Source organism: Fusarium keratoplasticum, chromosome 12 (genome assembly GCF_025433545.1).
Source record: "Fusarium keratoplasticum isolate Fu6.1 chromosome 12, whole genome shotgun sequence".
Classification (NCBI taxonomy): Eukaryota; Fungi; Ascomycota; class Sordariomycetes; order Hypocreales; family Nectriaceae; genus Fusarium; species Fusarium keratoplasticum.
This window is the reverse complement of record NC_070540.1, coordinates 890,197-909,824: the sequence shown is the minus strand read 5'-3', so window position 1 is coordinate 909,824 and position 19,628 is coordinate 890,197. Positions and strand designations below refer to the sequence as shown.

Genomic DNA, 19,628 nt, shown 5'->3' with positions numbered 1-19,628 from the left:
CGTCGGCAAATGCCTGCAGCGTCGGCTAAGGGAAAAGTCGGACCGAGCTGCCAGCCCCTCTCCACGTCAGCCATGACCTGACGGTCAGCTCCATCACACGCCCAAAGTTGACCAATAAAGGCAGGGCCATATCCGACAGGTTGCGGCCCGCGGTCAACGAAGCCCTCAACTCAAACAATGCCTACCAGGAGGGTCCGGGACTGCGACCGAAGGCGATGCGCCGAGGCCTGCGATAACTGCAAGCGCCGCAAGCAGAGATGTGACGGTCGGAGGCCTTGTGCCCGCTGTATCAAGCGTGGCCTGAAGCTCGATTGCCAGGAGTCAACGACCACCTCTGGTGGGAGACGCATCGTCGCGTCTTCTTTGCCCAGCCCTGATCCAGATCGGATAAGCAACACGACGGGACATGCTACCCCAGAAACATCGGGACCGATATCTGCCAGCGGAGCATCGGCCCTGGCGTCAATAGATGAGACCTACGCTGGCGATGGACAGACGTTGCAGCTCCTCTCAAACACACAACCAGAGCGATTGCCTCGGATGTCACGGCTCATCCAAGACACGAGAGGAGAGTACATGTTCATCGGGGACTCAGCAACACTATCATTTCTTCAAAATATTCGGCGCATTGTGCGACGCAGCATAGGGGATTGCTCCCTCGTTGACGACCCTTTGCGACATGGCATTGTGGAGGCGTCGCCTGAGACACGGCGAGGATGGATCTTATCGAGTGCCCAAAACCCGCCTCCGAGGCAGACTGCTCCCGAGGTGGACTATCTTCAGAGATGGTACATGCAGTCTGCCAATTGTGTGCTGCTATTGTTCGACCAGAAGGAACTGGAGAGTGGCATCCACAAATGGTTGGAGGATGGCCAGGACATGGCAGACCCTGCGAGTTCCGTGTACTACCTTGTCTTTGCCATTGGAGCGCAAACTGGACCTGAAGACAAGGACGATCTTGCCGAGATCTTCTTCAACTATGGCCGCTACTTGACGGTTGAAACTTTGATGGAGGATCCTGGCATCACAACAATCCAAGCCTTCGCTCTGATCGCCATGTATCTGCTCGGTGCTTCACGTCGCAACGCTGCCTTCATGTATCTCGGCATGGGCGTGCGAGCTGCCTATGCGATTGGCTTGCACCGACATGACATTTCCTCCCTCTTCTCACCAGCCGAGTGCCGCACTAGGGAACGTCTCTGGAAAGCGATACGGATTCTCGACCTGTTCATGAGCGCATCGCTTGGTCGCCCACCGTCAACATCAGAACTTCGAGACACTGCGAATCCCCAGGACTACTCCGCCTGTAACGACCTCTCGATGATCTTCGAGTCCATCCTCACAGACGTTTATGCAAAGCGCATGATTTCTCCCGAGGTCTTGGAGCGGATCAGCAAGCATCTGCGCCGCTGGACGGTTCAGTGTGCCGATGGTCTTGCGCGCGATGGCATTGAAGAGGATGAGTTTATCGATGACCAAGCTGGAGGCAAGCAGCCTAACATTGGTCTCATTCATCTCAAGCAGACGGGTTACTGGACCGTCATGTTGCTATCACTCCCGTTTCTTCACAAGGCAGTGTCTCAGCATGTCGAGGCCAATGAATCATCACTCCGTGGAGAAGAGAGGCAGCCATCATCATCATCTTCCAACGAGGTTTTGGTGCATTCTTGTCTCGAATCGGCTGTTCGAACTGTTGATATTCTTCATGTCTTTGTTAAGACCGACACGATTCCCAAACGCTTGCCATTCGTTGGAAACTCGGCCTTTGTTTCTGGGCTTGTCCTAGGTGCAGCCATCTTTGGCGACTTTGACAACTCATTCCCTCTTCAGAAAAGCCTTACTGCTACGAGGGGCGTCCTTGAGCGTTTCAGCCGGTACGATGCTGTAGCAAAGCGTCATTTGATGATTCTGGATCATCTACAGAGTGCCTGCGACATCTACATGGAGAACCGAGCGCGGTTGAGGATGGAACGGCAAGGGCATCTTGTGAATGGTCTTTTTGGGAGCATACATTCCATCGGAAGATCTCCATTTCACAATTCGTCCCAGTTGGATCCCGTTACAAGGCTCTCGCCGGCTGGGCCATCTCAAGGTATCCAGGGACAAATACCGGCACCCGAATCAGCCATGAACCATGAGATGGTTACAGACGCGACCGGGCAGCTGATCAACCAGGGCGAAGGACAAGAGCAGTCAGAGATCACGGTTGCAAACGCTACTGATCAGATCCTCGGCATCTCCCCCAACATGCTCTGGTTCGACTCGTTCGATACTACCATGTCTCTCTTCCCCATCGTTGACACACACGTTATGGGCAACGATTTGACATGAGGCGAGGCGTTTCTCTGGAAAGATCTGTCTTCTTTCGTTTCCCAATATCTGAAAACCTGAAACTCTTCTCTTACTGTGCGCCTGGCGAATGGCCTAGTATGGGAGATCGCTGGGTTTGACGATGCCACGCGATCAAGATGTGACCCCTTGAAAGTCGGAACTCCCGAGCGACGTGATCACATGCAATTATTCCACCAACTAAGACCAATCACGCCATTATCTTCTTCTTTGACGATGAAGGATTTGGAAAAAGGCGGAGATAACAAAATCCGACTGCTTGAGCCCCATTATGCGTCGTTGCGGCATGGGTTCGAAGGGCGTGGTTGACGCCGTATAATCCCCTCCAGGTGGCCAAACCCCTCAACCCATAACCAAGCCTCAAAAACTACATCCAAAAGCCTTGGCGCCGAGAAAGTTACGTACTCTCACGCATTCAACTACTTTTCCAAAAGCCCCAAACCCTCCTATCACCTACCATCAAGATGCCATCACCAGTTCTCGCCAAGTCCCTGGAGCCCGGCGCAAAGATCGCCTTCATCTCCCCCTCGGCACGTCTCAACGATGCACTCCCTGATGTCATGTCGCGGGCGACTTCAGTCCTCACTGAGAAGGGATACCAAGTGCAAGCCTTCTTCAGCAAGGACACAGGCATCCAGTCGTCCATCAACAACCGTCTGAGGGAAATCCGAGAGGCCTTCTCAGACCCAACCATCTCTGCCATTATCACCACCATCGGCGGCACACACTTTACCGAACTGATCCCTGCACTCCTTGGCGATACCGAACTGCACAGCATCATTCGCAACAACCCAAAGATCGTGGTTGGCTTCTCAGATATCACCGGTCTGCATTGGTTCCTGCATGCCCTCACCGGCTTGCGCACCTTTTACGGACCTGGTGCCATCCCTGAGCTTGGTGAGCCAAACTCAGTCGACAATAAAGAGACACCACTTGCATTTTGTGTGGACAACCTCTTCCGCGCCATCGCGTCCCGCGAGCCTCTGGGCAACATTCCAGCAGCCGCCTTCTACGCCCCCAAGGCAGCCCCATGCTTTTCCGATGCCGCCTCAACCAAAAAGCCCGAGCTCGTTCGGAACTCGGGCTGGACGTGGCTTCGGCCCGGCAAGGCCCAGGGTCGCCTCTTTGGCGGATGTCTCACTGTTGCTGTGCGCTTGCATGGCATTCCTGCGATTGTTCCAGATTGGCGAGGCAGAATCATCTTTCTGGAAACCACCATTGGCGAGGACGACGCCTCGGGCCCTCTTCTGCCCCGTATACAGGCCGGGTTTGCCGATCTGATTGCCTACGGAGCATTTGAGGAGGCGGCGGGACTTGTCATTGGACGTCCCTTTGGGTATGACACGCCGGAGCAGAGGGAGAAGTTTACGGGCGTTATCAAGGAGCTCTTGTGTGAAGGGCGTCTTGCTGAGAGGAAGTTTCCTATTCTTTTCAATGTTGATATTGGACATACGACGCCGATGGTCACTCTGCCGTTTGATACCCTGGCTGAGCTTGACTCAGAAAGCAACACTTTCCGTGTCTTGGAGTCAGCAGTCTTGTAAAATACTTGAAGAATGAATTTATTCCATGTCTACCTGGGGCTTGTATGTACTGTGCTTCTGAAATGTCTCTCATCGTGCTAAAAAGAGAAAGTGATATGGGCCATTTACTCGTCGCCCCGTGTGGTAGTCTCCGCATGGCATCTTTTTGTGATCTATCAGTATCCATCGACCGAAATAATCATCTCGTGTTGTGCCTTCGTTTAGTCAGTGCGGAATGACTTGGACAAGCGAAGAATAATCAAGAGAATGAGTGGATAGCGGCTCCTTGAGAAAGAGATCCCAAGATATAAGGAGGTAATAAGGTGTTGTTCTCATCCTGCAACCACCTAGTTCACTCTCTCTCAACGCACTTCTTACCCGTCTAGCAACCCAATAAGCCCCGATGAAGAGTGCAGCAGTCTTTTCTATCTTTGGCCTCTTCTTAGCCCCGGTTGCTGCCGTACCAGCTACAGCCAGCGCAGGTAACGGCGTCGAGAGCATAGCCGATACCTTGGATGATTTCATTCCTCTCTTTACCGAGACGACAGACATCATTGGAAACATTGATTTTGACAATGCCCAACCGGCGGCGGGGGCAGGCTGATTTGATCCAGCTTTATGAATGAAAATGCCATGTGCTGACCTTTCGACTTGCGTTGTAGGCCATCTGGGATAAGTTGAATGAAATGCTGGACTTGTGTGTCCTTTTTGTAGAGAGGTTCTATGAGCCAAAGGGCGGCGACAACATCAAGAATCTCAATCAGGACGAGCAAAAAGAAGTCTGCAACAAGTTCGACCAGGTCTGTCTACCAGAAGAGCTCCACGATCCATGTCTCGCCCGCTAACTCGGCCTTAGTTTACTTCCGAGTTTGACGATTTTGCCACAAGCTTGAACATCGTAGCTATCGGAGTTGATGCCAACACAAAGGGAATTACGAAGCGTGTCCTCTACGTCATAGAGCAGATCTTCTTTGGCATCGACTTCATCCACCATAGACCTCTCAGAACGCTAGTTCCTATTTGCAAGGACAAGGCGGAGGGCAATGCCAAGAAGGTTCTGGAGGATCTCAAGATTCTGATTACGCGTACGATGGAACAACGGAGTGCTCTCGACTTGGGGGGCCAAGGGTGAACAATAGGAAAATATGCCCTGGATCAGGGCATAGCGTCTGGGAGCTCCCCGGCGGGGTTCAATTCTAAGGGACGAGTGGGCAGAGATATACAAGGTTGTGGCCTGTGTTTTCATTTCTATCAGTCATAGGCCTCGTTTGGCTTCACCCGGTTCTCGTATGGCACCGGGCCATGAGTTGGTCGAAGCCTCAAAATTCCCCCGTCTGCTGATATGCAATAATTTTCCTTCATGATATCTGCACTCTTGAATCTGTCCTCGTCCAATGCCCTAGAGTCATTGAGTGGCTTCTTGTCGGCAAGTGCTAGAGCGAGAAGGTCTGGAACTGACTCCCAGGATGACGAAGTGATGCCAGACCATATCGACCAAACGGAATACACTATCACAAAAAATGCGTAGAGGTAGAAAACTGCCATGGCCCCTCGCATCGTGAGACTGTTATCAGCAAAAGCGAATCCCGTGACCCAGGTTTCTATCTCGGTCCTGTAGAAACGGGCCTCGTCCTCGCTGGAAACCGCGTAAGGGCTTCCACCGGGACCGAATACATTGCCGTCTTGTGGCATGAAGGTCCTCCACCACTCTCCCTTGGGGTCAGCCAAAGCCGTGATGGGTGTTGCCCTTGGAGTCGACCGTGCCAGGCCGTTTGTAGCCAAGCCTCCCAGGATTGCCTCCAGGTGCTCGGGAGACCTGGATCCCTCACCATCGGAGGTCCAGACGCCACTGCTGAGAATCATTTCGTGGATGATGGTTCGCTTGGTTCTCGAGTCCTGGGGATTGAGGTACTCCGCAAAGCTCGGCTCGATGCGAACGCGCTGGCCGTAAATAGGATTGCCAATCCAAGAGCCAGCTAGAGAGGTGGCGATGGAGTCAGAAAATGGGGCGTATCCCTTGCTGAGAAGTGCAACAGCGTCGCCCGACAAAGTAGCCGTGATCCATCTAGCATCAATCATGCAGCCGTAAATGTCGAAGGAGCTGTCCGACTGATTCGAAGGAATCGCCACCACCGCGCCGACGGAAGTGTTGGCGATAATGGGGCTGGAATCAAACCAAAATACCTCGGGCTGCTTCAAGTCAGGTAGTGTCTCCAACAACCAGTCGCTGATATTGTCATCGGTGACATTAAGGGTCGAGGGAGGAAAAGAAACAAAGTCAGGGAACAGCACAGTCTTGGGTTTCTCCGAGTCTGTCGAAATCCTTTCACACCTGGTGTGGCTGATGGCCATGGAACTTTCCAGGCGATGTTCAATCTTGCTGTACAGACTGAACCTGGTTTGCTTTGCTATGGCAGAGTTACCCGCGGCCTGCTCCCAGTGAAGGGAGCTGACAACGCAGGCCTCAGCGGGTGCAAAGTGAGGCATCATGGCGACTGTGTGGTTGGGGCTGTTCAAGTTGAACCATTTCTCTCGGACATCCACAACAAGATTGACGAGAGTCGTCAAGGGGCCGGAGACATAGACTTCGCGTGGAGGTCGTCTGGCAAACAATCCGTCGTTCACCTGGCCGGATGAAGGAAACTTGGAGATGATCTGGGTGTTGAGAACTTCCCACTGCCATGAAGGACATAACTCGTTTCCAGTGACTTTGCAGGCATCACCGAGAGTATTGTTATCCGTGAAGACTATCGGGAAGACTTCGTCTTGAGTAGCGTTGATGTAAACGATGCTTCCACCGGCGCTCCATTCGCCTTCTTGCGGCATCATTGCCACGGCACTGAGAGATGAGGCACCGAATGCCATGATAGTACAGACAAAAATGGCGAAGATGAAGATCAACTTCTTCCAGCCCCTAGAAAACCTCCCTGTCAAAATGCTCTTGAACTCGTCTGACCAGAGAAAGCTGATTTCCGAAATCTGTTGACCGGCTACTAGAGCACCATAGGGAACCGATTGACCGAGGGTGAACTCGTGCCGGACCATGGCAAACACAATAGCGTTGAGGGAAAGGACAATGAACATTTCCATGAGCTTGGAGGCGAATTGGATGCCGAGTTTCTTCTCGACGTCGTAGCCTGGCTTGCCTTCTAGTTCCTTGCCGATATAGTAGTTCTTCAAGATGTAGAAGCTGAGGGTAATGATACCAGCAATGGCTGGTAGATGGATCATCGCGGTGAGTGTGGCAGTGAGCCTGTCTTTGACGATCGGGACTTGCCGTTCATCCTTCTTTTCAAAGGAGGCCAGGACAGCCTTTAACCGCCATTTCTTTAAAAGCGTCTTGAGCCGCCATTTTGAGGGCTGGACAGAGCGATGATTGTCTGGAGTGTCGAAGTTGTATACACCAACATTGGCCTTGGACTGATCAGAGGAATCCGAGTTGAAAGAGCCGCCATATTGGTAGTGGTGATGACAGAGTGGGGTTTCGTCAGGGCTCACAGGTTCATAGTGAGGTTGTACGTTTGGGGTCGACTTGTCCGCCATGATGAACAGTCCCTCTCAGCTGAAAAGACCTGATCAATCTAGGGAAATTAGAGGGTACGGATAGTGGATGGACAAGTTGTTTAAGAGCCATAGCAACTCAGTGCCCGGTCGTCTTCGGAGTGGGGTTCAAAAATATGATCGAGGGCGGACTTGTGACCTCCTCGGGATAAAGTGACGGACAGGGGGTTTATGTCCGGATTGACAGGGCAGAATGGCGGAGTTTGGCCTCGACTTCAACAATGATTTGAGCTTCATGCAATATCCTGGCAACTTTCCTTTCATCACCCTGAGGACTCCTAGTTCTATCCTATTTGGAGACTTCACTGATCCTGTCAACAACCCTCGGAATCCACCCTGATGCAAAGCGAAACACATCTCAAACCTTCTCTGTCTCCGGGTACTGTACCATTGTGTGATGAAGTCCAGTTCTGCAAAATTGCCACTTCTGTCGGTTCAGTGTAGAAACGGCTCCAGTGGCATTCGGTTAGAGAACCCTGGCGTTTGCCAAGGCTTTCCCAGCCTTATCATTTCATCTACGATTACAGATTGGCGGAGGACGAAATACCCTTGCTCTTAGGGCAGAAAAACCCGCCTGTTGAAACAGCTGGTAAGCACTAAAGAAAAGGACCCAGGGATTGGCCAGCCTCAAAACCTGGCAGCTGATAAATACACACAAATCATCAAGAGAAATCTTGGGTGACCGGGAAGTGGGAGAAGATTTGATAGCTGCCAGCCACCGAAAGGATTTCATGCAACAGAGTGCGAAGTGAGCCCAAAAGCGGGCTCGCGATATCTAATGACGTCGTCTAAGCCACCACTCCCTCGAAGTAATAATTGCTTTCTAGAAGGGGTTCATGCTTGATAACACAAGAAGTCTGCTCCATCGATTGGCATCGTAAGCCCAACTGCGAGTTGCTTAACCATATTCCAAAACTCAGAGTGCACGGCACTATAGACTCTTTTATAGCACCATTATTTACCTCTGCCTTCAAGTTGACTCGATTATTTGCGCGCAACTGGCGTCAGGTTGACAATTAATGGCCCTTTGTCCCAAAAGATATATACCTTCTGGCGAACAAGCCAGTCCGGGCTCTCTTCGGCCAAGGACAAATCGAAGTTCCATATGATTCGAGCGCGGATAACTCTCATTTCTACATAAGCGAGGCTATTACAAAAGGTTAGCACCATGTAAACACATAGTTTTCGCTTTGGGCAACACACTTTCTTCCAATGCAGTTTCTCTAGCCCACGTGGAATGGCTGCAGCACATCCCCACGGTCCGACTCAACTTCTGGATCTCCCAGGAAGCGTTCAGGATGGTAGGCGAAGGGGCCCTTGAAGTGCTTTTCGCCATGGTACATGGCCCATTGATGGATCACGACAACCGTCTGTCGGTAGTAGAAAAGGTTAGCCGCTACGCTGCTTGCACAGAAGACAGATAGCCATTTTTAGACTTCTTGTATCCTAGGCGCCTCATGATGGATGAATTCAGGACCAGACGTAGAAGATGAGTAGCTTCAAGCAGATTGATGATACAAATTGGCAGCAGCGACGAGATGGAGAGAAGTTACAGTGGTGGGCAAGGTGTGAGACGGTGTTCGTAGCTCTCAGCGTCCTACCCATGCATGGCACTGCCCTGAATTACGCGTTCTTTACAAGTAAAGAGTAAAGAGCGGATATTTAGTTACAGGTTCGAACGCGCCAAGTGATAAAGCTCACGTGTAGGGCGTGGTATTCCTGCGTAGGGCTACCAATCCTGATTGGAGGAATGAGCTATGATCCGGAATGGCAAGCTTTCAACATTTGCCGGGGCACCACTTTCCTTTTCTCAATCCAACCTGGAGACCAGAAAACATAAGGTTGATGTAGAAGACTGCGATGGGGAGGAGGAACACAAGCCGACTGCACAATGCTGTGTTCTCAAGTCAACCTCATTTCAGATGTCATTTGGACACTTTCTTGCAGATTTGTCAAAGCATTCGTGTTTATTCTTGCCTCATTCACCCTTAATTTGATCAAGGCTTAGTTGTCAGTGTCAGCGGACCTCTTCGAGACCATGCGTGAGACATCTTACAAGTCGATGAGCATAAGGTGTAGGACCAAGGTGCTCCAAATAGCACATTCTATGGGGACAACACCATATATAAGAGGCATGGAAAGCCATGGAGGATGGTTTTCTGATTTTCGTATTACCAGAAGGACCCAGCCTAAGCCGAGCATGCAGAGGTGCGCCGGAGACAGGCTCAAAGGACGGGAGATGTTGGAAGGCATGACGACGGTTTACCCATTGAGGCGTGTGTCCTAGTATGGAGACTTTTTGAGGAATTGGATAGAGACTAAAGCCGAGGACTCGGGCTGAAGCTGAGGCCGCCTGGATAAGACGATGAGCGTCAAGGAGATGGGTACTTCAAATTCTTTCAGTCTTATAAATTAACAAAAACTATTAAACTAGGATTCTATCAACTCAACACCGTATAATATTATACGTTCTCCAAGAGAGGCTGTAGAGTTACAAAGGGGGAAAGTTATTCGAGGACGCGCGTCCACACGGACAGTTCAAAGTTATTAACCGTCGCGCCTCAACGCCGCATTAGATTGGCATGAAAGCCAGCCACGCGATCCAGAACACCGAGCTCGGTTCCTATTTTAGATCTCTTGTGTTGCTGAATCTGTCATCAGAGCCCAGTCCTGCATGCATATCGGTTGCTAGACAGCCCGCGCCTTTGGTACCCACCACGTCAGCTGTGACGTATCTCGCGACCAATACAGGAGGCCGATGTCTGACAACCGTCATCTTTGTGGCAGGCTACGAGATTGGTCCAATCGTAGCTTTGCTAAGTCTTGTTAGCATGGCTGAAAGTTCAAAAGACGGAGAAATATTGAGCCCGCGTTTCAAGAACGACGCGTAACTGCAATCTGACTTGCTTGAGAATGTTTAGTTGTCAGCTACAACCTAACCGATTGGAGCCAGTTGACCATGACTCTGCAGTGACAACAATTATAACACGCATAATCAATTACTTGCGGCGCAGAGTTAACACAACATCTACTTCTACTGCGATCAGACGATTAAGCAGAGTAAAAGGAGGACCCTGTGAGGGGAGGCGACAGGTCAGGCCTTGGAGAGAATTGGCGTGTGCCCAGACCGGAATGCCAAGTGAAGCAGTCACGGGCCGACATTAAGGTTGATCGGTAAGCTTTATCTTTTCTTTTTCAATTGCCCCTTATACCAAATGTGACTCTACCAGACTACGATACGCGTTTATTATGTGATAGGGAGGTCGCACCGTGCGACATGGGGAGCATGTCACGCCCTACACCCTACTCGCTTCCTCTCCAACCTTTAATTTCCTAATTCGGCTACCCGAGCCCTCCGTTGAATCTTCCAATAACGTTTCCATCTTTTTATTGGCTTTATGTCTGATCTCATTCCTTCGGCTTCTCAGAAGAGGATTTCTTCTCTTCATGATATCTCGATAGAGATGGTGGGAGGGTGAGGCGGACATTTTCTTCTACTAATAGCTACTCCCTTAACCTTTTAATGATATCACAACACCCTCTTGTTTCCCCTTCCTTCACTATCTTCAATGGTCAGTTTTCCATGGCCCTCCGCCGAGGTCATCTCTGAGAGGCTTGTAAAACGGACCATACTTGTGGATACTTTTGGTCCCGATGACCTAGTGTAACACAAAATTGATATATAGAAATATACCCATTATACACTATTCTCTGTGCACTGGGAATCACAATCCAGACCACAGACATCTTGGAAACGGAAACTAAAGCTCCTCGAGACCCCTAAAATTAATCAGTCAGGGCTAGTTAAATCGCTCGAATAATTGGGATTTACTGAGTTTTCTGTTCAACCGTTGCAGCGAGGTTTGAAGATATCTCTCAGCAGGTGCCTACCACAGGTCTAGGTTATATCGCGCTGAGAGATCACTCACCTCCTTGGCCCTTCGGATGAGATGTGTTGCATAATCAATTGAAGGAAGTCTAAAAGCATTCAATGTCACAATGCTCCCAGTATTTACACAATGTTTTACGCCGAAGTTCAAGTCTTGAGGTCTCGCTTCACGGTATTCCTCACCAACACTTCTTTGCCCCAGGGCATAGTGGTAAGTCTCAACTACATGAAAGATCATTCCTCCAAAGCCTATCATCTCAGCCTTGGCAGACAATCTAGCATCTCTTTTACGTTTCTTTTCCAGAAGCAGCTCGGGTTCGACGACAGGAGGTGTCTTATCCATCAGTTGAGGTTCTAAGCCCAACACTATCTCGTTCGCATCTCTTCTTACCATCATCACAGTTTGGCCTTCACGCTGAGCGCCTGGACATTACCTGCCCTGCGATTTGAAATGCACTAGTTTCTAGTCTATAACCCTTGCTTTTGCGGTGAGCTCAAGAAGCGCTCAGTGATAATGATCATCGGCTGCTACGCTACCTGCACTAAACCATTACACGAGAAGATGATCCTCCTGACTCGCAGTTCCTCGGCAGATTTCGACGGTGAGAGCAGTATCAATATGTAGACCACCCCATCATTAATATGTGGCTGACATCATCACGAGGCCTTTTGACCGACGCTTGGTGAACATGAGAACGCACAAGGCAATAGTCGAGACCATCAGCTCGTATTCATCTTGGGAATGGTCAATCCCCTTAACCTTTCTTGGCAGCATTTCCGCTCATTAGACAAATGGGGTAATGCCTAAAAATATCGTATGTCCGATTGGCCCGGTAGACCTATGTGCTAAGCTTGGTAGGGTTAGATGCAAGGGGTTGGGCCATCGCCCATTCTCGAATGAGCCATTGCCCAAAAATAAGACAGCACTAGTCAGGCAAAATTTGGCGTCTTGGTGCCGGCTTTTAGTTTCTACCCCAGCAGATCGTTCTAGGCCCTGAAAATCCCCGGAACGGCACTTTTGAGGCGTTCGTATTCTGCTTAGAGTGCCACCACGGCGACGGCGAAAGCGAAGCAGTAACTGAATCTGGTGAGGTCATTCACAGTTCTGAAGCCGATGATCCGTTCCTGAGTTCCTGAGTGAGATCATGGTCCTATTAATACATTTCTGCTACTCATTGAAGAACTATATAACCAGAGAGTTGCGACTGTTGAAGGACATCATTATCACTCATCAACACACTCATCTTACAACATCATCTTCTCCACGTCATCCCTCACCCATACTTGAACAACACACCAAAACCACATCTCCAAAACAACCACATCCTTCAACCGTCACAATGAAGTTCACCGCCGCTTTCGTTGCTCTCCTCTCCGCCACCGGCGCCATCGCCGCCCCGGCCGCCTCTTCCGACAGCGTCTCTATGATGGCTGCCACGCCTCAATGGACCATTCAGGGCCTTAGCCGCTCATGCGATAAGCCCGACACCACTTGCACCTGGAACTTCAAGATCAACACCGGTAGCGGCGCTGCCACTGCTTGCAAGTACGTCGTCAAGGGCAAGAGTGCTTCTAAGGCGAACGGTGGCCCTGCTAAGTGCGGCACTTTCACCATCACCTCCGGTTGGAGCGGCCAGTTCGGCGCCGACAAGGGCTTCACCACTCTGTCTGTTGTCAGCAGCAAGAAGCAGATCATCTACCCTGCCTACACCGACAAGCAACTGGCTGGTGGTAAGGTTGTCAAGCCTGACCAGTCCTACGCCCCTGCTGCTCTCCCCTAGACGACACCTGACACGGATGTACACTTTGGAATTGGGATAGAACATGGCTAGATTCTAGAAGAGGATATGATTTATTGGGAATGGGGGATTCATAGTCAGACTTTGAGCGTTGTTTAGAATATGAACGAATATTAATCACATGAAACGCATGTCTCTGTCTCGACCACGTTTTTCCAAGTGGCCAAGTTACCTCCGTAACCTATCATTACCACAGCATCATAAAGGTCGTCGCCTAGCGGAGGCTGATCTCAATATGGAGTCATTAAGCTGTTTCTCCCGTGATGAGCTCATTCCTGCGCCCTCAGGGCCGGGCCTCAGGCAAGCCGATTGTGGTACCGTGATTCACCGTAGCCCTTCTGGATAAGGTGACGAGGCAATGTACTCAGCTGGATGCATGAAAGAATTCATGTTCGGATTCAAGTAGAACTTTTTATTAGAGTGAAACATACGAAAAACTTCTATTGAGTTTCGGAATCGACCTTCACAGTCACATTCCGAATCCTACACCCAGCAGTGGATGGCTCGTAAGACTCATCAAACACACTCCAGAGCCACTTGAACGCTCTCGGTTTCCCATTCTCAATCTCAGAAACATGCTCTCCCACCGTGTTCCTTTCGTACGTGATGTCAGCACCCCCACGGCAGAACCGGTCCACTGTCGCATCTGTCTGGCCCACTGGACAGAACTGATCTGCAATGGCCTTGTACACAAACATTGGCATCTTGGGCACTCCTCTATAGCCAAGTTTAACATCTTCGTCATATACTTTTCTCAGAACCGGGTCCTGCAGATCTGTGGCCCCTCCCTTCAAGTAGGCGTAAATGTCCTTGCCCGAGAACTGTCTCACCGCGTCTGCAACGTTTATGTGGCGCAATGATAAGAATTCTTCTTTCGTATCTGGGACCAGGCGGCTCTCAAGATATGCTGTTACTTCAGGATATTGCGAAGTCACGCCCAGTAAGAAGGCGATCAAGGTCCCGGCAATAGGGCTTCTGTTCAAGTTGTCGAAACTGGCCGAGATATTATCGGTCTGGCCACCCAGAACTGTTCCGTCAATCTTGACCTCGGGAGCATACTGTGCTTGCAACTCAGCTGTGGCCAAGGTAGCGTAGGAACCACCGCTATACCCCCATATAGCAGTGTTGGGTTCAAGGTGCCCGTGTGGGTTTATCAACCCCCGCACCGCACGTAGGCTGTCGAGAGTCGCATGGCCTGCTTGTTTACTCGCGCCAAAAGACGCCTTTGGACCTTCAAAGTCCGGCGTGTTGACAATCCAGCCCAAGGAGAGCATGTAGTTGATGAAATCAGCGTTGGATTTGATACCAAGATTTGGCTCCCTCTGAGCCATTCTCCAGTACAGGCCAATGGATGGGCTGGAATCAAGGTTGGCTGAGTTGTAGGCAAACTGGTAGGACAGCAAAGCCGCCTTGCCCGAAGGCGAGAAATACAAAGATGGAGGAATGAATAGTGTGGTCACAGCCCAAGAGGGCTGGTCTCTGGAGTCGGTAGTGCGGTAGAGGATATGGTAGGCTACAGACGGATTACCAATAACGGCTGTGAGGTTTCCTGGTGCAGATCGTATACGAAGAACATCGCCGGGTTGTTTGGACTCAAACCCAGAGGGTGCTGTGTACCATGGGTCCTGACTAGGAGGTAGGGGCTCCTGGCTAGACGTGTTGGCTTCAATTATGGCGCCACTGCATATTTCTGGCGCAGCGCAAAGGTTAAGTAACCAGTAGAGAGGATGCATGCTCTCCGATAGATTGGATGGGGGCTTCGGGGGTGTTGGATGTCTCGCTCCGTCGGTCTTGTCTGTATCATGGGATATCATAACAACGGGTGTGATGATTCAATGAAGGGGTCGAAGAGGCCTTATATGTGTCGCCTCAGTGTTCATGAACCAACTCAACGTTGAATAGTTGTCTCAGTCGTGCATATTTGTACTCTAAATTGGCTGTCAATCGGCCCGGCTGACGTGATATCAGTGCATGAGATCTGAAGCGGGGTGGTTTTCAATTGCCCAGACAAGGACTGATCGTCTCTGGGTAATGCACGAGGTTGGCAGACTTGGTCTACGAAAGGTGACACCTGAGGCGGCACAGCTTCCCGATTAGTACACATGTCGCGATTGATGATACAACAAGCATTGTCGCTAGCGTACGCTTTTGGACGTGTCGTCTAGACATTCTGCTCCCAGCCCCTTCAAGATGCCAGCCTTCCACTATGGACAAGCTGGTGCCAAACAAGATTTCAGTCATCACAACGAGTATGATTCCAGTGGCCTCCCTGAAGATTGATCTCTTCGGGAAAGTGTGTTTAACCCGAGAATACCATTAGACAGTGGTTCAAGCAGCGTCTACTCTGCCAAGGGCCGTAGAAAGGAGTGGGTGGGTTCTTGGACCTGGGAGGCAGTGAAGTACCACTTGGGGAGGGAGGCTCAAAATCGCCCATCCCTGTCAAAGACAAGGCCATTGATTGGGAGAAGGAAGGATACCTCGTCCTACATACAAGTTAATATGTGGTTGATGTACCTGATCCTACCTAGCCCGAGATGGAATTGTTAAAGAGATACTTACGATTAAGTGGAGATGCTCGGAAGATTGGGGTACTCCCTAATCAATAATGCTACCGCCCAACTTGAACACAGATTCTCCATTATCGCGAGAGGCACTCACGGTACTCCTTGAGTCCTAGTAAGAATAGGACGTATTCAAGATGAGTATTGACCTGCCCAGCTTGCTATGCACTCGGCGCACAGTTTACCAGGGACCTCCAGGCTTAGCTCTCTGCCGAATATAGCTACCCCGCCACGATTTCACAGCGCCAGGCGTACGTCAGCATCGCAACATCACTCTTTCTCCTCCAAGATTCATCTTCTCACTGATTTCTTCGCAAGATGTCACATCGGTCGTCTTTATCAGAGCCTCAATCCGGCGAGACTAGGAGCCGACTCCTTCTTGCACCAGCCGAAATCCGACACATCATTTATGAACACGTGTTGCCACATGGAATCCATGTCTTCAGGCAAGGAGCAAAGCTATGCTGTTCCGCTTGTGTTGGAGCCTCAAGCGACGATGAAGACGGCTCCGAAAGACAGGCGACAGGTGATCCAAGGTCTGACACTGTATGGGCGCGTCGCCTAAAATCGTCTTGGGGCCCTCACTGGCTGTGCGAGGAGCTGGCTTTGAGCATGGACAAGGCCCAAAGGCCAGTCTCTCGCGTAGACTTGGCCATCGCTTTCACTTGCAAGCAGCTGTGAGTCCATCACAACTAAGATCCAAAGGTCTGCATTGACAACAATATGGCTTTTTCTAGTTACTTCGAAGTTCTTCAACTTAATATCCACGACCGGGTTCTGCATGTTACCGACCTAGATGTCCTCATGCAAGTGCTGCAGAAGCCAGACGGCTTTTTCAACATCACTTCTCAGTTGCCGAGCCCTTTTGCATCCTCGATTCTCTGCTTTAGAGAGCTCCATCTCACACTCCGGCTTCCACCAGTATTTTTGGCGAAACTTGAGGACCTCATCGAGACTAATGCCGCTTCTGAAACATCTCCCGGTCTGGATGAGTCCATCGATGCTTGGGGAACACAAACAGCCGCATGGCTGCATTTAGCAACACTTCTCTCTCGACCTACAGAGCTGCGAAGGCTTCATATCTGGCTTGATCACCAGAGCAACATGCTCTGGTCCATCGTCGACGAGCGCACGATCACGTCGGTCTTAGAGCCGTTGACAACAAGGACCGACATTCATATATCCGTCAGTCTTCCCAAGATCCAGCATGGCTTAGAGTCACATCGACACTTGCTAGAACATGAGGATATGACGAATTATGGAATCAGCCGAAGGGAAATGCAACGTTACTACGTTGACCATAATCTGGATGGGCATGATGAGCCTGTTGTCGGTTGTCAAGAGATAGTGACAACTGTGGACGGCGATATTGCGGGGTTGGTAGAGTTGGAGCGGCTTTGTTACAAGGGACAAGAGGAGTTAGTAATGGAGTTGAGTGGCCTGTGTGTTCACCCAGGCTATGTATAAATGGGCACAGGCACATCTTAACTTGCATTCTTCAACGCATATGTCTTGGAACCATTTCTACTTGACATCTTAATGCTTGTGTCGAGGCTTCTAAGCCCGACGCCTCAGCAAACTGCCTGCGTAGTACTTTCTGACCACCCCTCTCCCCTCTCTCTTATCCCTACAGCTACCGTATTCTCACTCTCGACCTTTTTATTGGATTTTCTGTTACCACATTATTCCAATGGGTGCACGAAACATGGTCGAGCAGCTCACAGCACACGAGCGATAGGCGGGAGTATGGCAGTCTACTGTACTGACAAACGACACTTGAATAATTCCGATGTCGAAGAAAATGGCGATTGGATCGGAGACATAAGCGGAGAGATTATAAATACGGTCTACGTGCTAGTCCTAGAAATTGAGTTCAAACCATTGAATCAGAGGCGAGTAAACTGCCTTTATTATACCAGGTAGTAAGCTGACTGTGCCATACCACGCCCGTAATAAGCGACGATCATACTCACTTACACACTATGGTAATGGTAGCACCATATTTACGAACGTGCGTAGCAACATAAATAAGAGAGAGCAATACTCTGCCATTTCGTGAAGCATTGCAATCATTCTTGCAAAGCCCAACATGTCAGCCTCATACGGACATTTAGTTCTCATTTCCATCGTGGGGGCAATCTCCATCTACGCCTTCCGCGTCGCCTCTACCAGGCGGCGAGCGAAAGGTGCGAAAGCCCCTCCAGGACCCAAAGGTGAGTGTTCAGGTTCCATACCTTGAAACTTATTCACGATCATCTCAAGGGTGGCCGGTTGTCGGCAACGCCCCTGAGCTCGCCAGCTCGGATGGAAACCTCATTCCTATCTTCAACAGATGGGCCAAGATTTATGGAGACATCGTTCAGTTCAGTATTTTGGGCGAGAAACAGATTGTGTTGTCTAGTGACAAGATTGCACACGAGCTGTTTGTGAAACGAGGCCCCAAGTACTCTGACAGGGGCACGCCTCATGCGATGGCGTATATCACCAGGGATCTCAATCCAGCATTGATGCCCAAGAACGGTATGTTGAACTCCATCTTCCTGATTTAATCACTGCTAATACCTCATCAGAGGCTTGGAGGCGAGAGCGAAAACTCATCCATAGCGCAATCTCCATCACTTCCAACGACAAATACCTGGAGTTGATGGAAGAGGAGGCCAAGCTTACCATGCGTGATCTTGTTGATGACCCCAGTAACTTCGATAACCACATGAAGCGCTATGCCTTTGGTGTCCTTACCAGATCCATGTTGGGCTTCCGTGTGTCTTCAGCAGACGACCCGTTCATCACCGAGACTGATTCCTTCATCGACGAAGCAATGAAGTGTTTCCGCCCAGATGAGTACCCTGGAAACGTCTTTCCGTTTCTACGCTACCTGCCAACCTGGTTGGTCCCATCACTTGGCAATATGGAGCGGATCAAGAACAAGGCGTACGACGAGATCTTCAAACTTCAGAAAAAGATCGAGCTTTCCGTTAAGAAGGGCACAGCAAGCCCCAGCACTTATCGGCATTTCTTTGAAAACAGAGATGAGTATGTGATCAGTAATGAGGAAGCTGGGTACGCATTCGACAGTATGATTGGTGGCGGAACCAGGTCACCATACAACGCATTGTTGACTTTTCTGTACCTCATGATGGAGTTCCCCGAGTGGCAGGACAAGCTGCAGAGGCATGTTGACCAGGTTGTCGGGCCAGATCGACTCCCATGTTTTGCGGATATCCCCAACCTTCCGATGGTCAGGGCAGTCGTCAAGGAGGGCATTCGGTATCGCTCGATAATGGCGGAGCTCGGTATCCCTCACCGGCTCGAGGAAGACGACATCTACGACGGGTACTTCTTCCCGAAAGACACCGTGTTTCATGCGAATTATGCGTAGGTTCATCTTCTCACTCAAATAGGTAGGTCCTAGCTAACCCCAAAAGCGCCATTCTCATGGATAAGGACACATACCCAGACCAACAACCATTCAACCCGGCCCGTTGGCTTCAACCTTCGTATCCAACATACAAGGAGCCACTTACTGTGCACCCCAACTGTCAAAACTTCACTCCTTTCGGCTACGGTCGTCGAGCATGCCCTGGGTACGACTTTGCAGAGCGCACGTTGGTCATCTTGGTGGCCCAGATTGCATGGGCTTATGAAGTCAAGAAGCCAATCGATCCGAAAACCAACAAGCCTGTTGTTATCGACATGAAGTACGAGCCAACACCGAACCCACGGCCTTTGCCCTTTCCGTGCGATATCAGACCCAGAAGTGTGGATAGGTCGAAGCTGGTGAAGCTAGAGGCTGCGAGATGTGAAGTTGCGTGAGATTGATTTGCCTGGATCGGGGCAATGAGAGTAATAAAACGCCTATATCGTTTACTGCTCTTAGCTATTCATCAACAATACGAAAGGAGTTTCATGTTTGTTGTATCTTTCGGTCACAGCTGGCCTTTCTCGA

General features: G+C 50.3%; 8 protein-coding genes across 8 annotated transcripts; 6 read left to right on the top strand and 2 right to left on the bottom strand.

Annotated features, from left to right (window-relative positions):
- Positions 1–177: 177 nt before the first annotated feature.
- NCS57_01389300 (Zn(2)-C6 fungal-type domain-containing protein) lies at positions 178–2,331 on the top strand (the record flags this gene model as incomplete). Its single annotated transcript, XM_053063513.1, has 1 exon — positions 178–2,331. One exon carries the CDS (start codon positions 178–180, stop codon positions 2,329–2,331), a length of 2,154 nt encoding a protein of 717 aa, XP_052906846.1.
- A 482-nt stretch (positions 2,332–2,813) lies between these two features.
- NCS57_01389200 (uncharacterized protein) lies at positions 2,814–3,893 on the top strand (the record flags this gene model as incomplete). The annotated part of the gene is made up of 1 exon (XM_053063512.1): positions 2,814–3,893. The coding sequence occupies one exon, from the start codon at positions 2,814–2,816 to the stop codon at positions 3,891–3,893; it is 1,080 nt and encodes a 359-aa protein (XP_052906845.1).
- A 382-nt stretch (positions 3,894–4,275) lies between these two features.
- NCS57_01389100 (uncharacterized protein) lies at positions 4,276–5,004 on the top strand (the record flags this gene model as incomplete). Its single annotated transcript, XM_053063511.1, has 3 exons — positions 4,276–4,467; positions 4,535–4,672; positions 4,729–5,004. 3 exons carry the CDS (start codon positions 4,276–4,278, stop codon positions 5,002–5,004), a joined length of 606 nt encoding a protein of 201 aa, XP_052906844.1.
- Positions 5,005–5,123: 119 nt separating this feature from the next.
- NCS57_01389000 (uncharacterized protein) lies at positions 5,124–7,415 on the bottom strand (the record flags this gene model as incomplete). The annotated part of the gene is made up of 1 exon (XM_053063510.1): positions 5,124–7,415. One exon carries the CDS (start codon positions 7,413–7,415, stop codon positions 5,124–5,126), a length of 2,292 nt encoding a protein of 763 aa, XP_052906843.1.
- A 5,121-nt stretch (positions 7,416–12,536) lies between these two features.
- On the top strand, positions 12,537–13,103 carry NCS57_01388900 (uncharacterized protein; the record flags this gene model as incomplete). Its single annotated transcript, XM_053063509.1, has 1 exon — positions 12,537–13,103. Exon 1 carries the CDS (start codon positions 12,663–12,665, stop codon positions 13,101–13,103), a length of 441 nt encoding a protein of 146 aa, XP_052906842.1. The 5' UTR covers positions 12,537–12,662.
- A 458-nt stretch (positions 13,104–13,561) lies between these two features.
- On the bottom strand, positions 13,562–14,854 carry NCS57_01388800 (uncharacterized protein; the record flags this gene model as incomplete). The annotated part of the gene is made up of 1 exon (XM_053063508.1): positions 13,562–14,854. The coding sequence occupies one exon, from the start codon at positions 14,852–14,854 to the stop codon at positions 13,562–13,564; it is 1,293 nt and encodes a 430-aa protein (XP_052906841.1).
- A 1,146-nt stretch (positions 14,855–16,000) lies between these two features.
- On the top strand, positions 16,001–17,149 carry NCS57_01388700 (uncharacterized protein; the record flags this gene model as incomplete). Its single annotated transcript, XM_053063507.1, has 2 exons — positions 16,001–16,359; positions 16,420–17,149. The coding sequence occupies 2 exons, from the start codon at positions 16,001–16,003 to the stop codon at positions 17,147–17,149; spliced, it is 1,089 nt and encodes a 362-aa protein (XP_052906840.1).
- A 622-nt stretch (positions 17,150–17,771) lies between these two features.
- NCS57_01388600 (uncharacterized protein) lies at positions 17,772–19,495 on the top strand (the record flags this gene model as incomplete). The annotated part of the gene is made up of 4 exons (XM_053063506.1): positions 17,772–17,895; positions 17,945–18,202; positions 18,253–19,057; positions 19,108–19,495. The coding sequence occupies 4 exons, from the start codon at positions 17,772–17,774 to the stop codon at positions 19,493–19,495; spliced, it is 1,575 nt and encodes a 524-aa protein (XP_052906839.1).
- Positions 19,496–19,628: the final 133 nt, after the last annotated feature.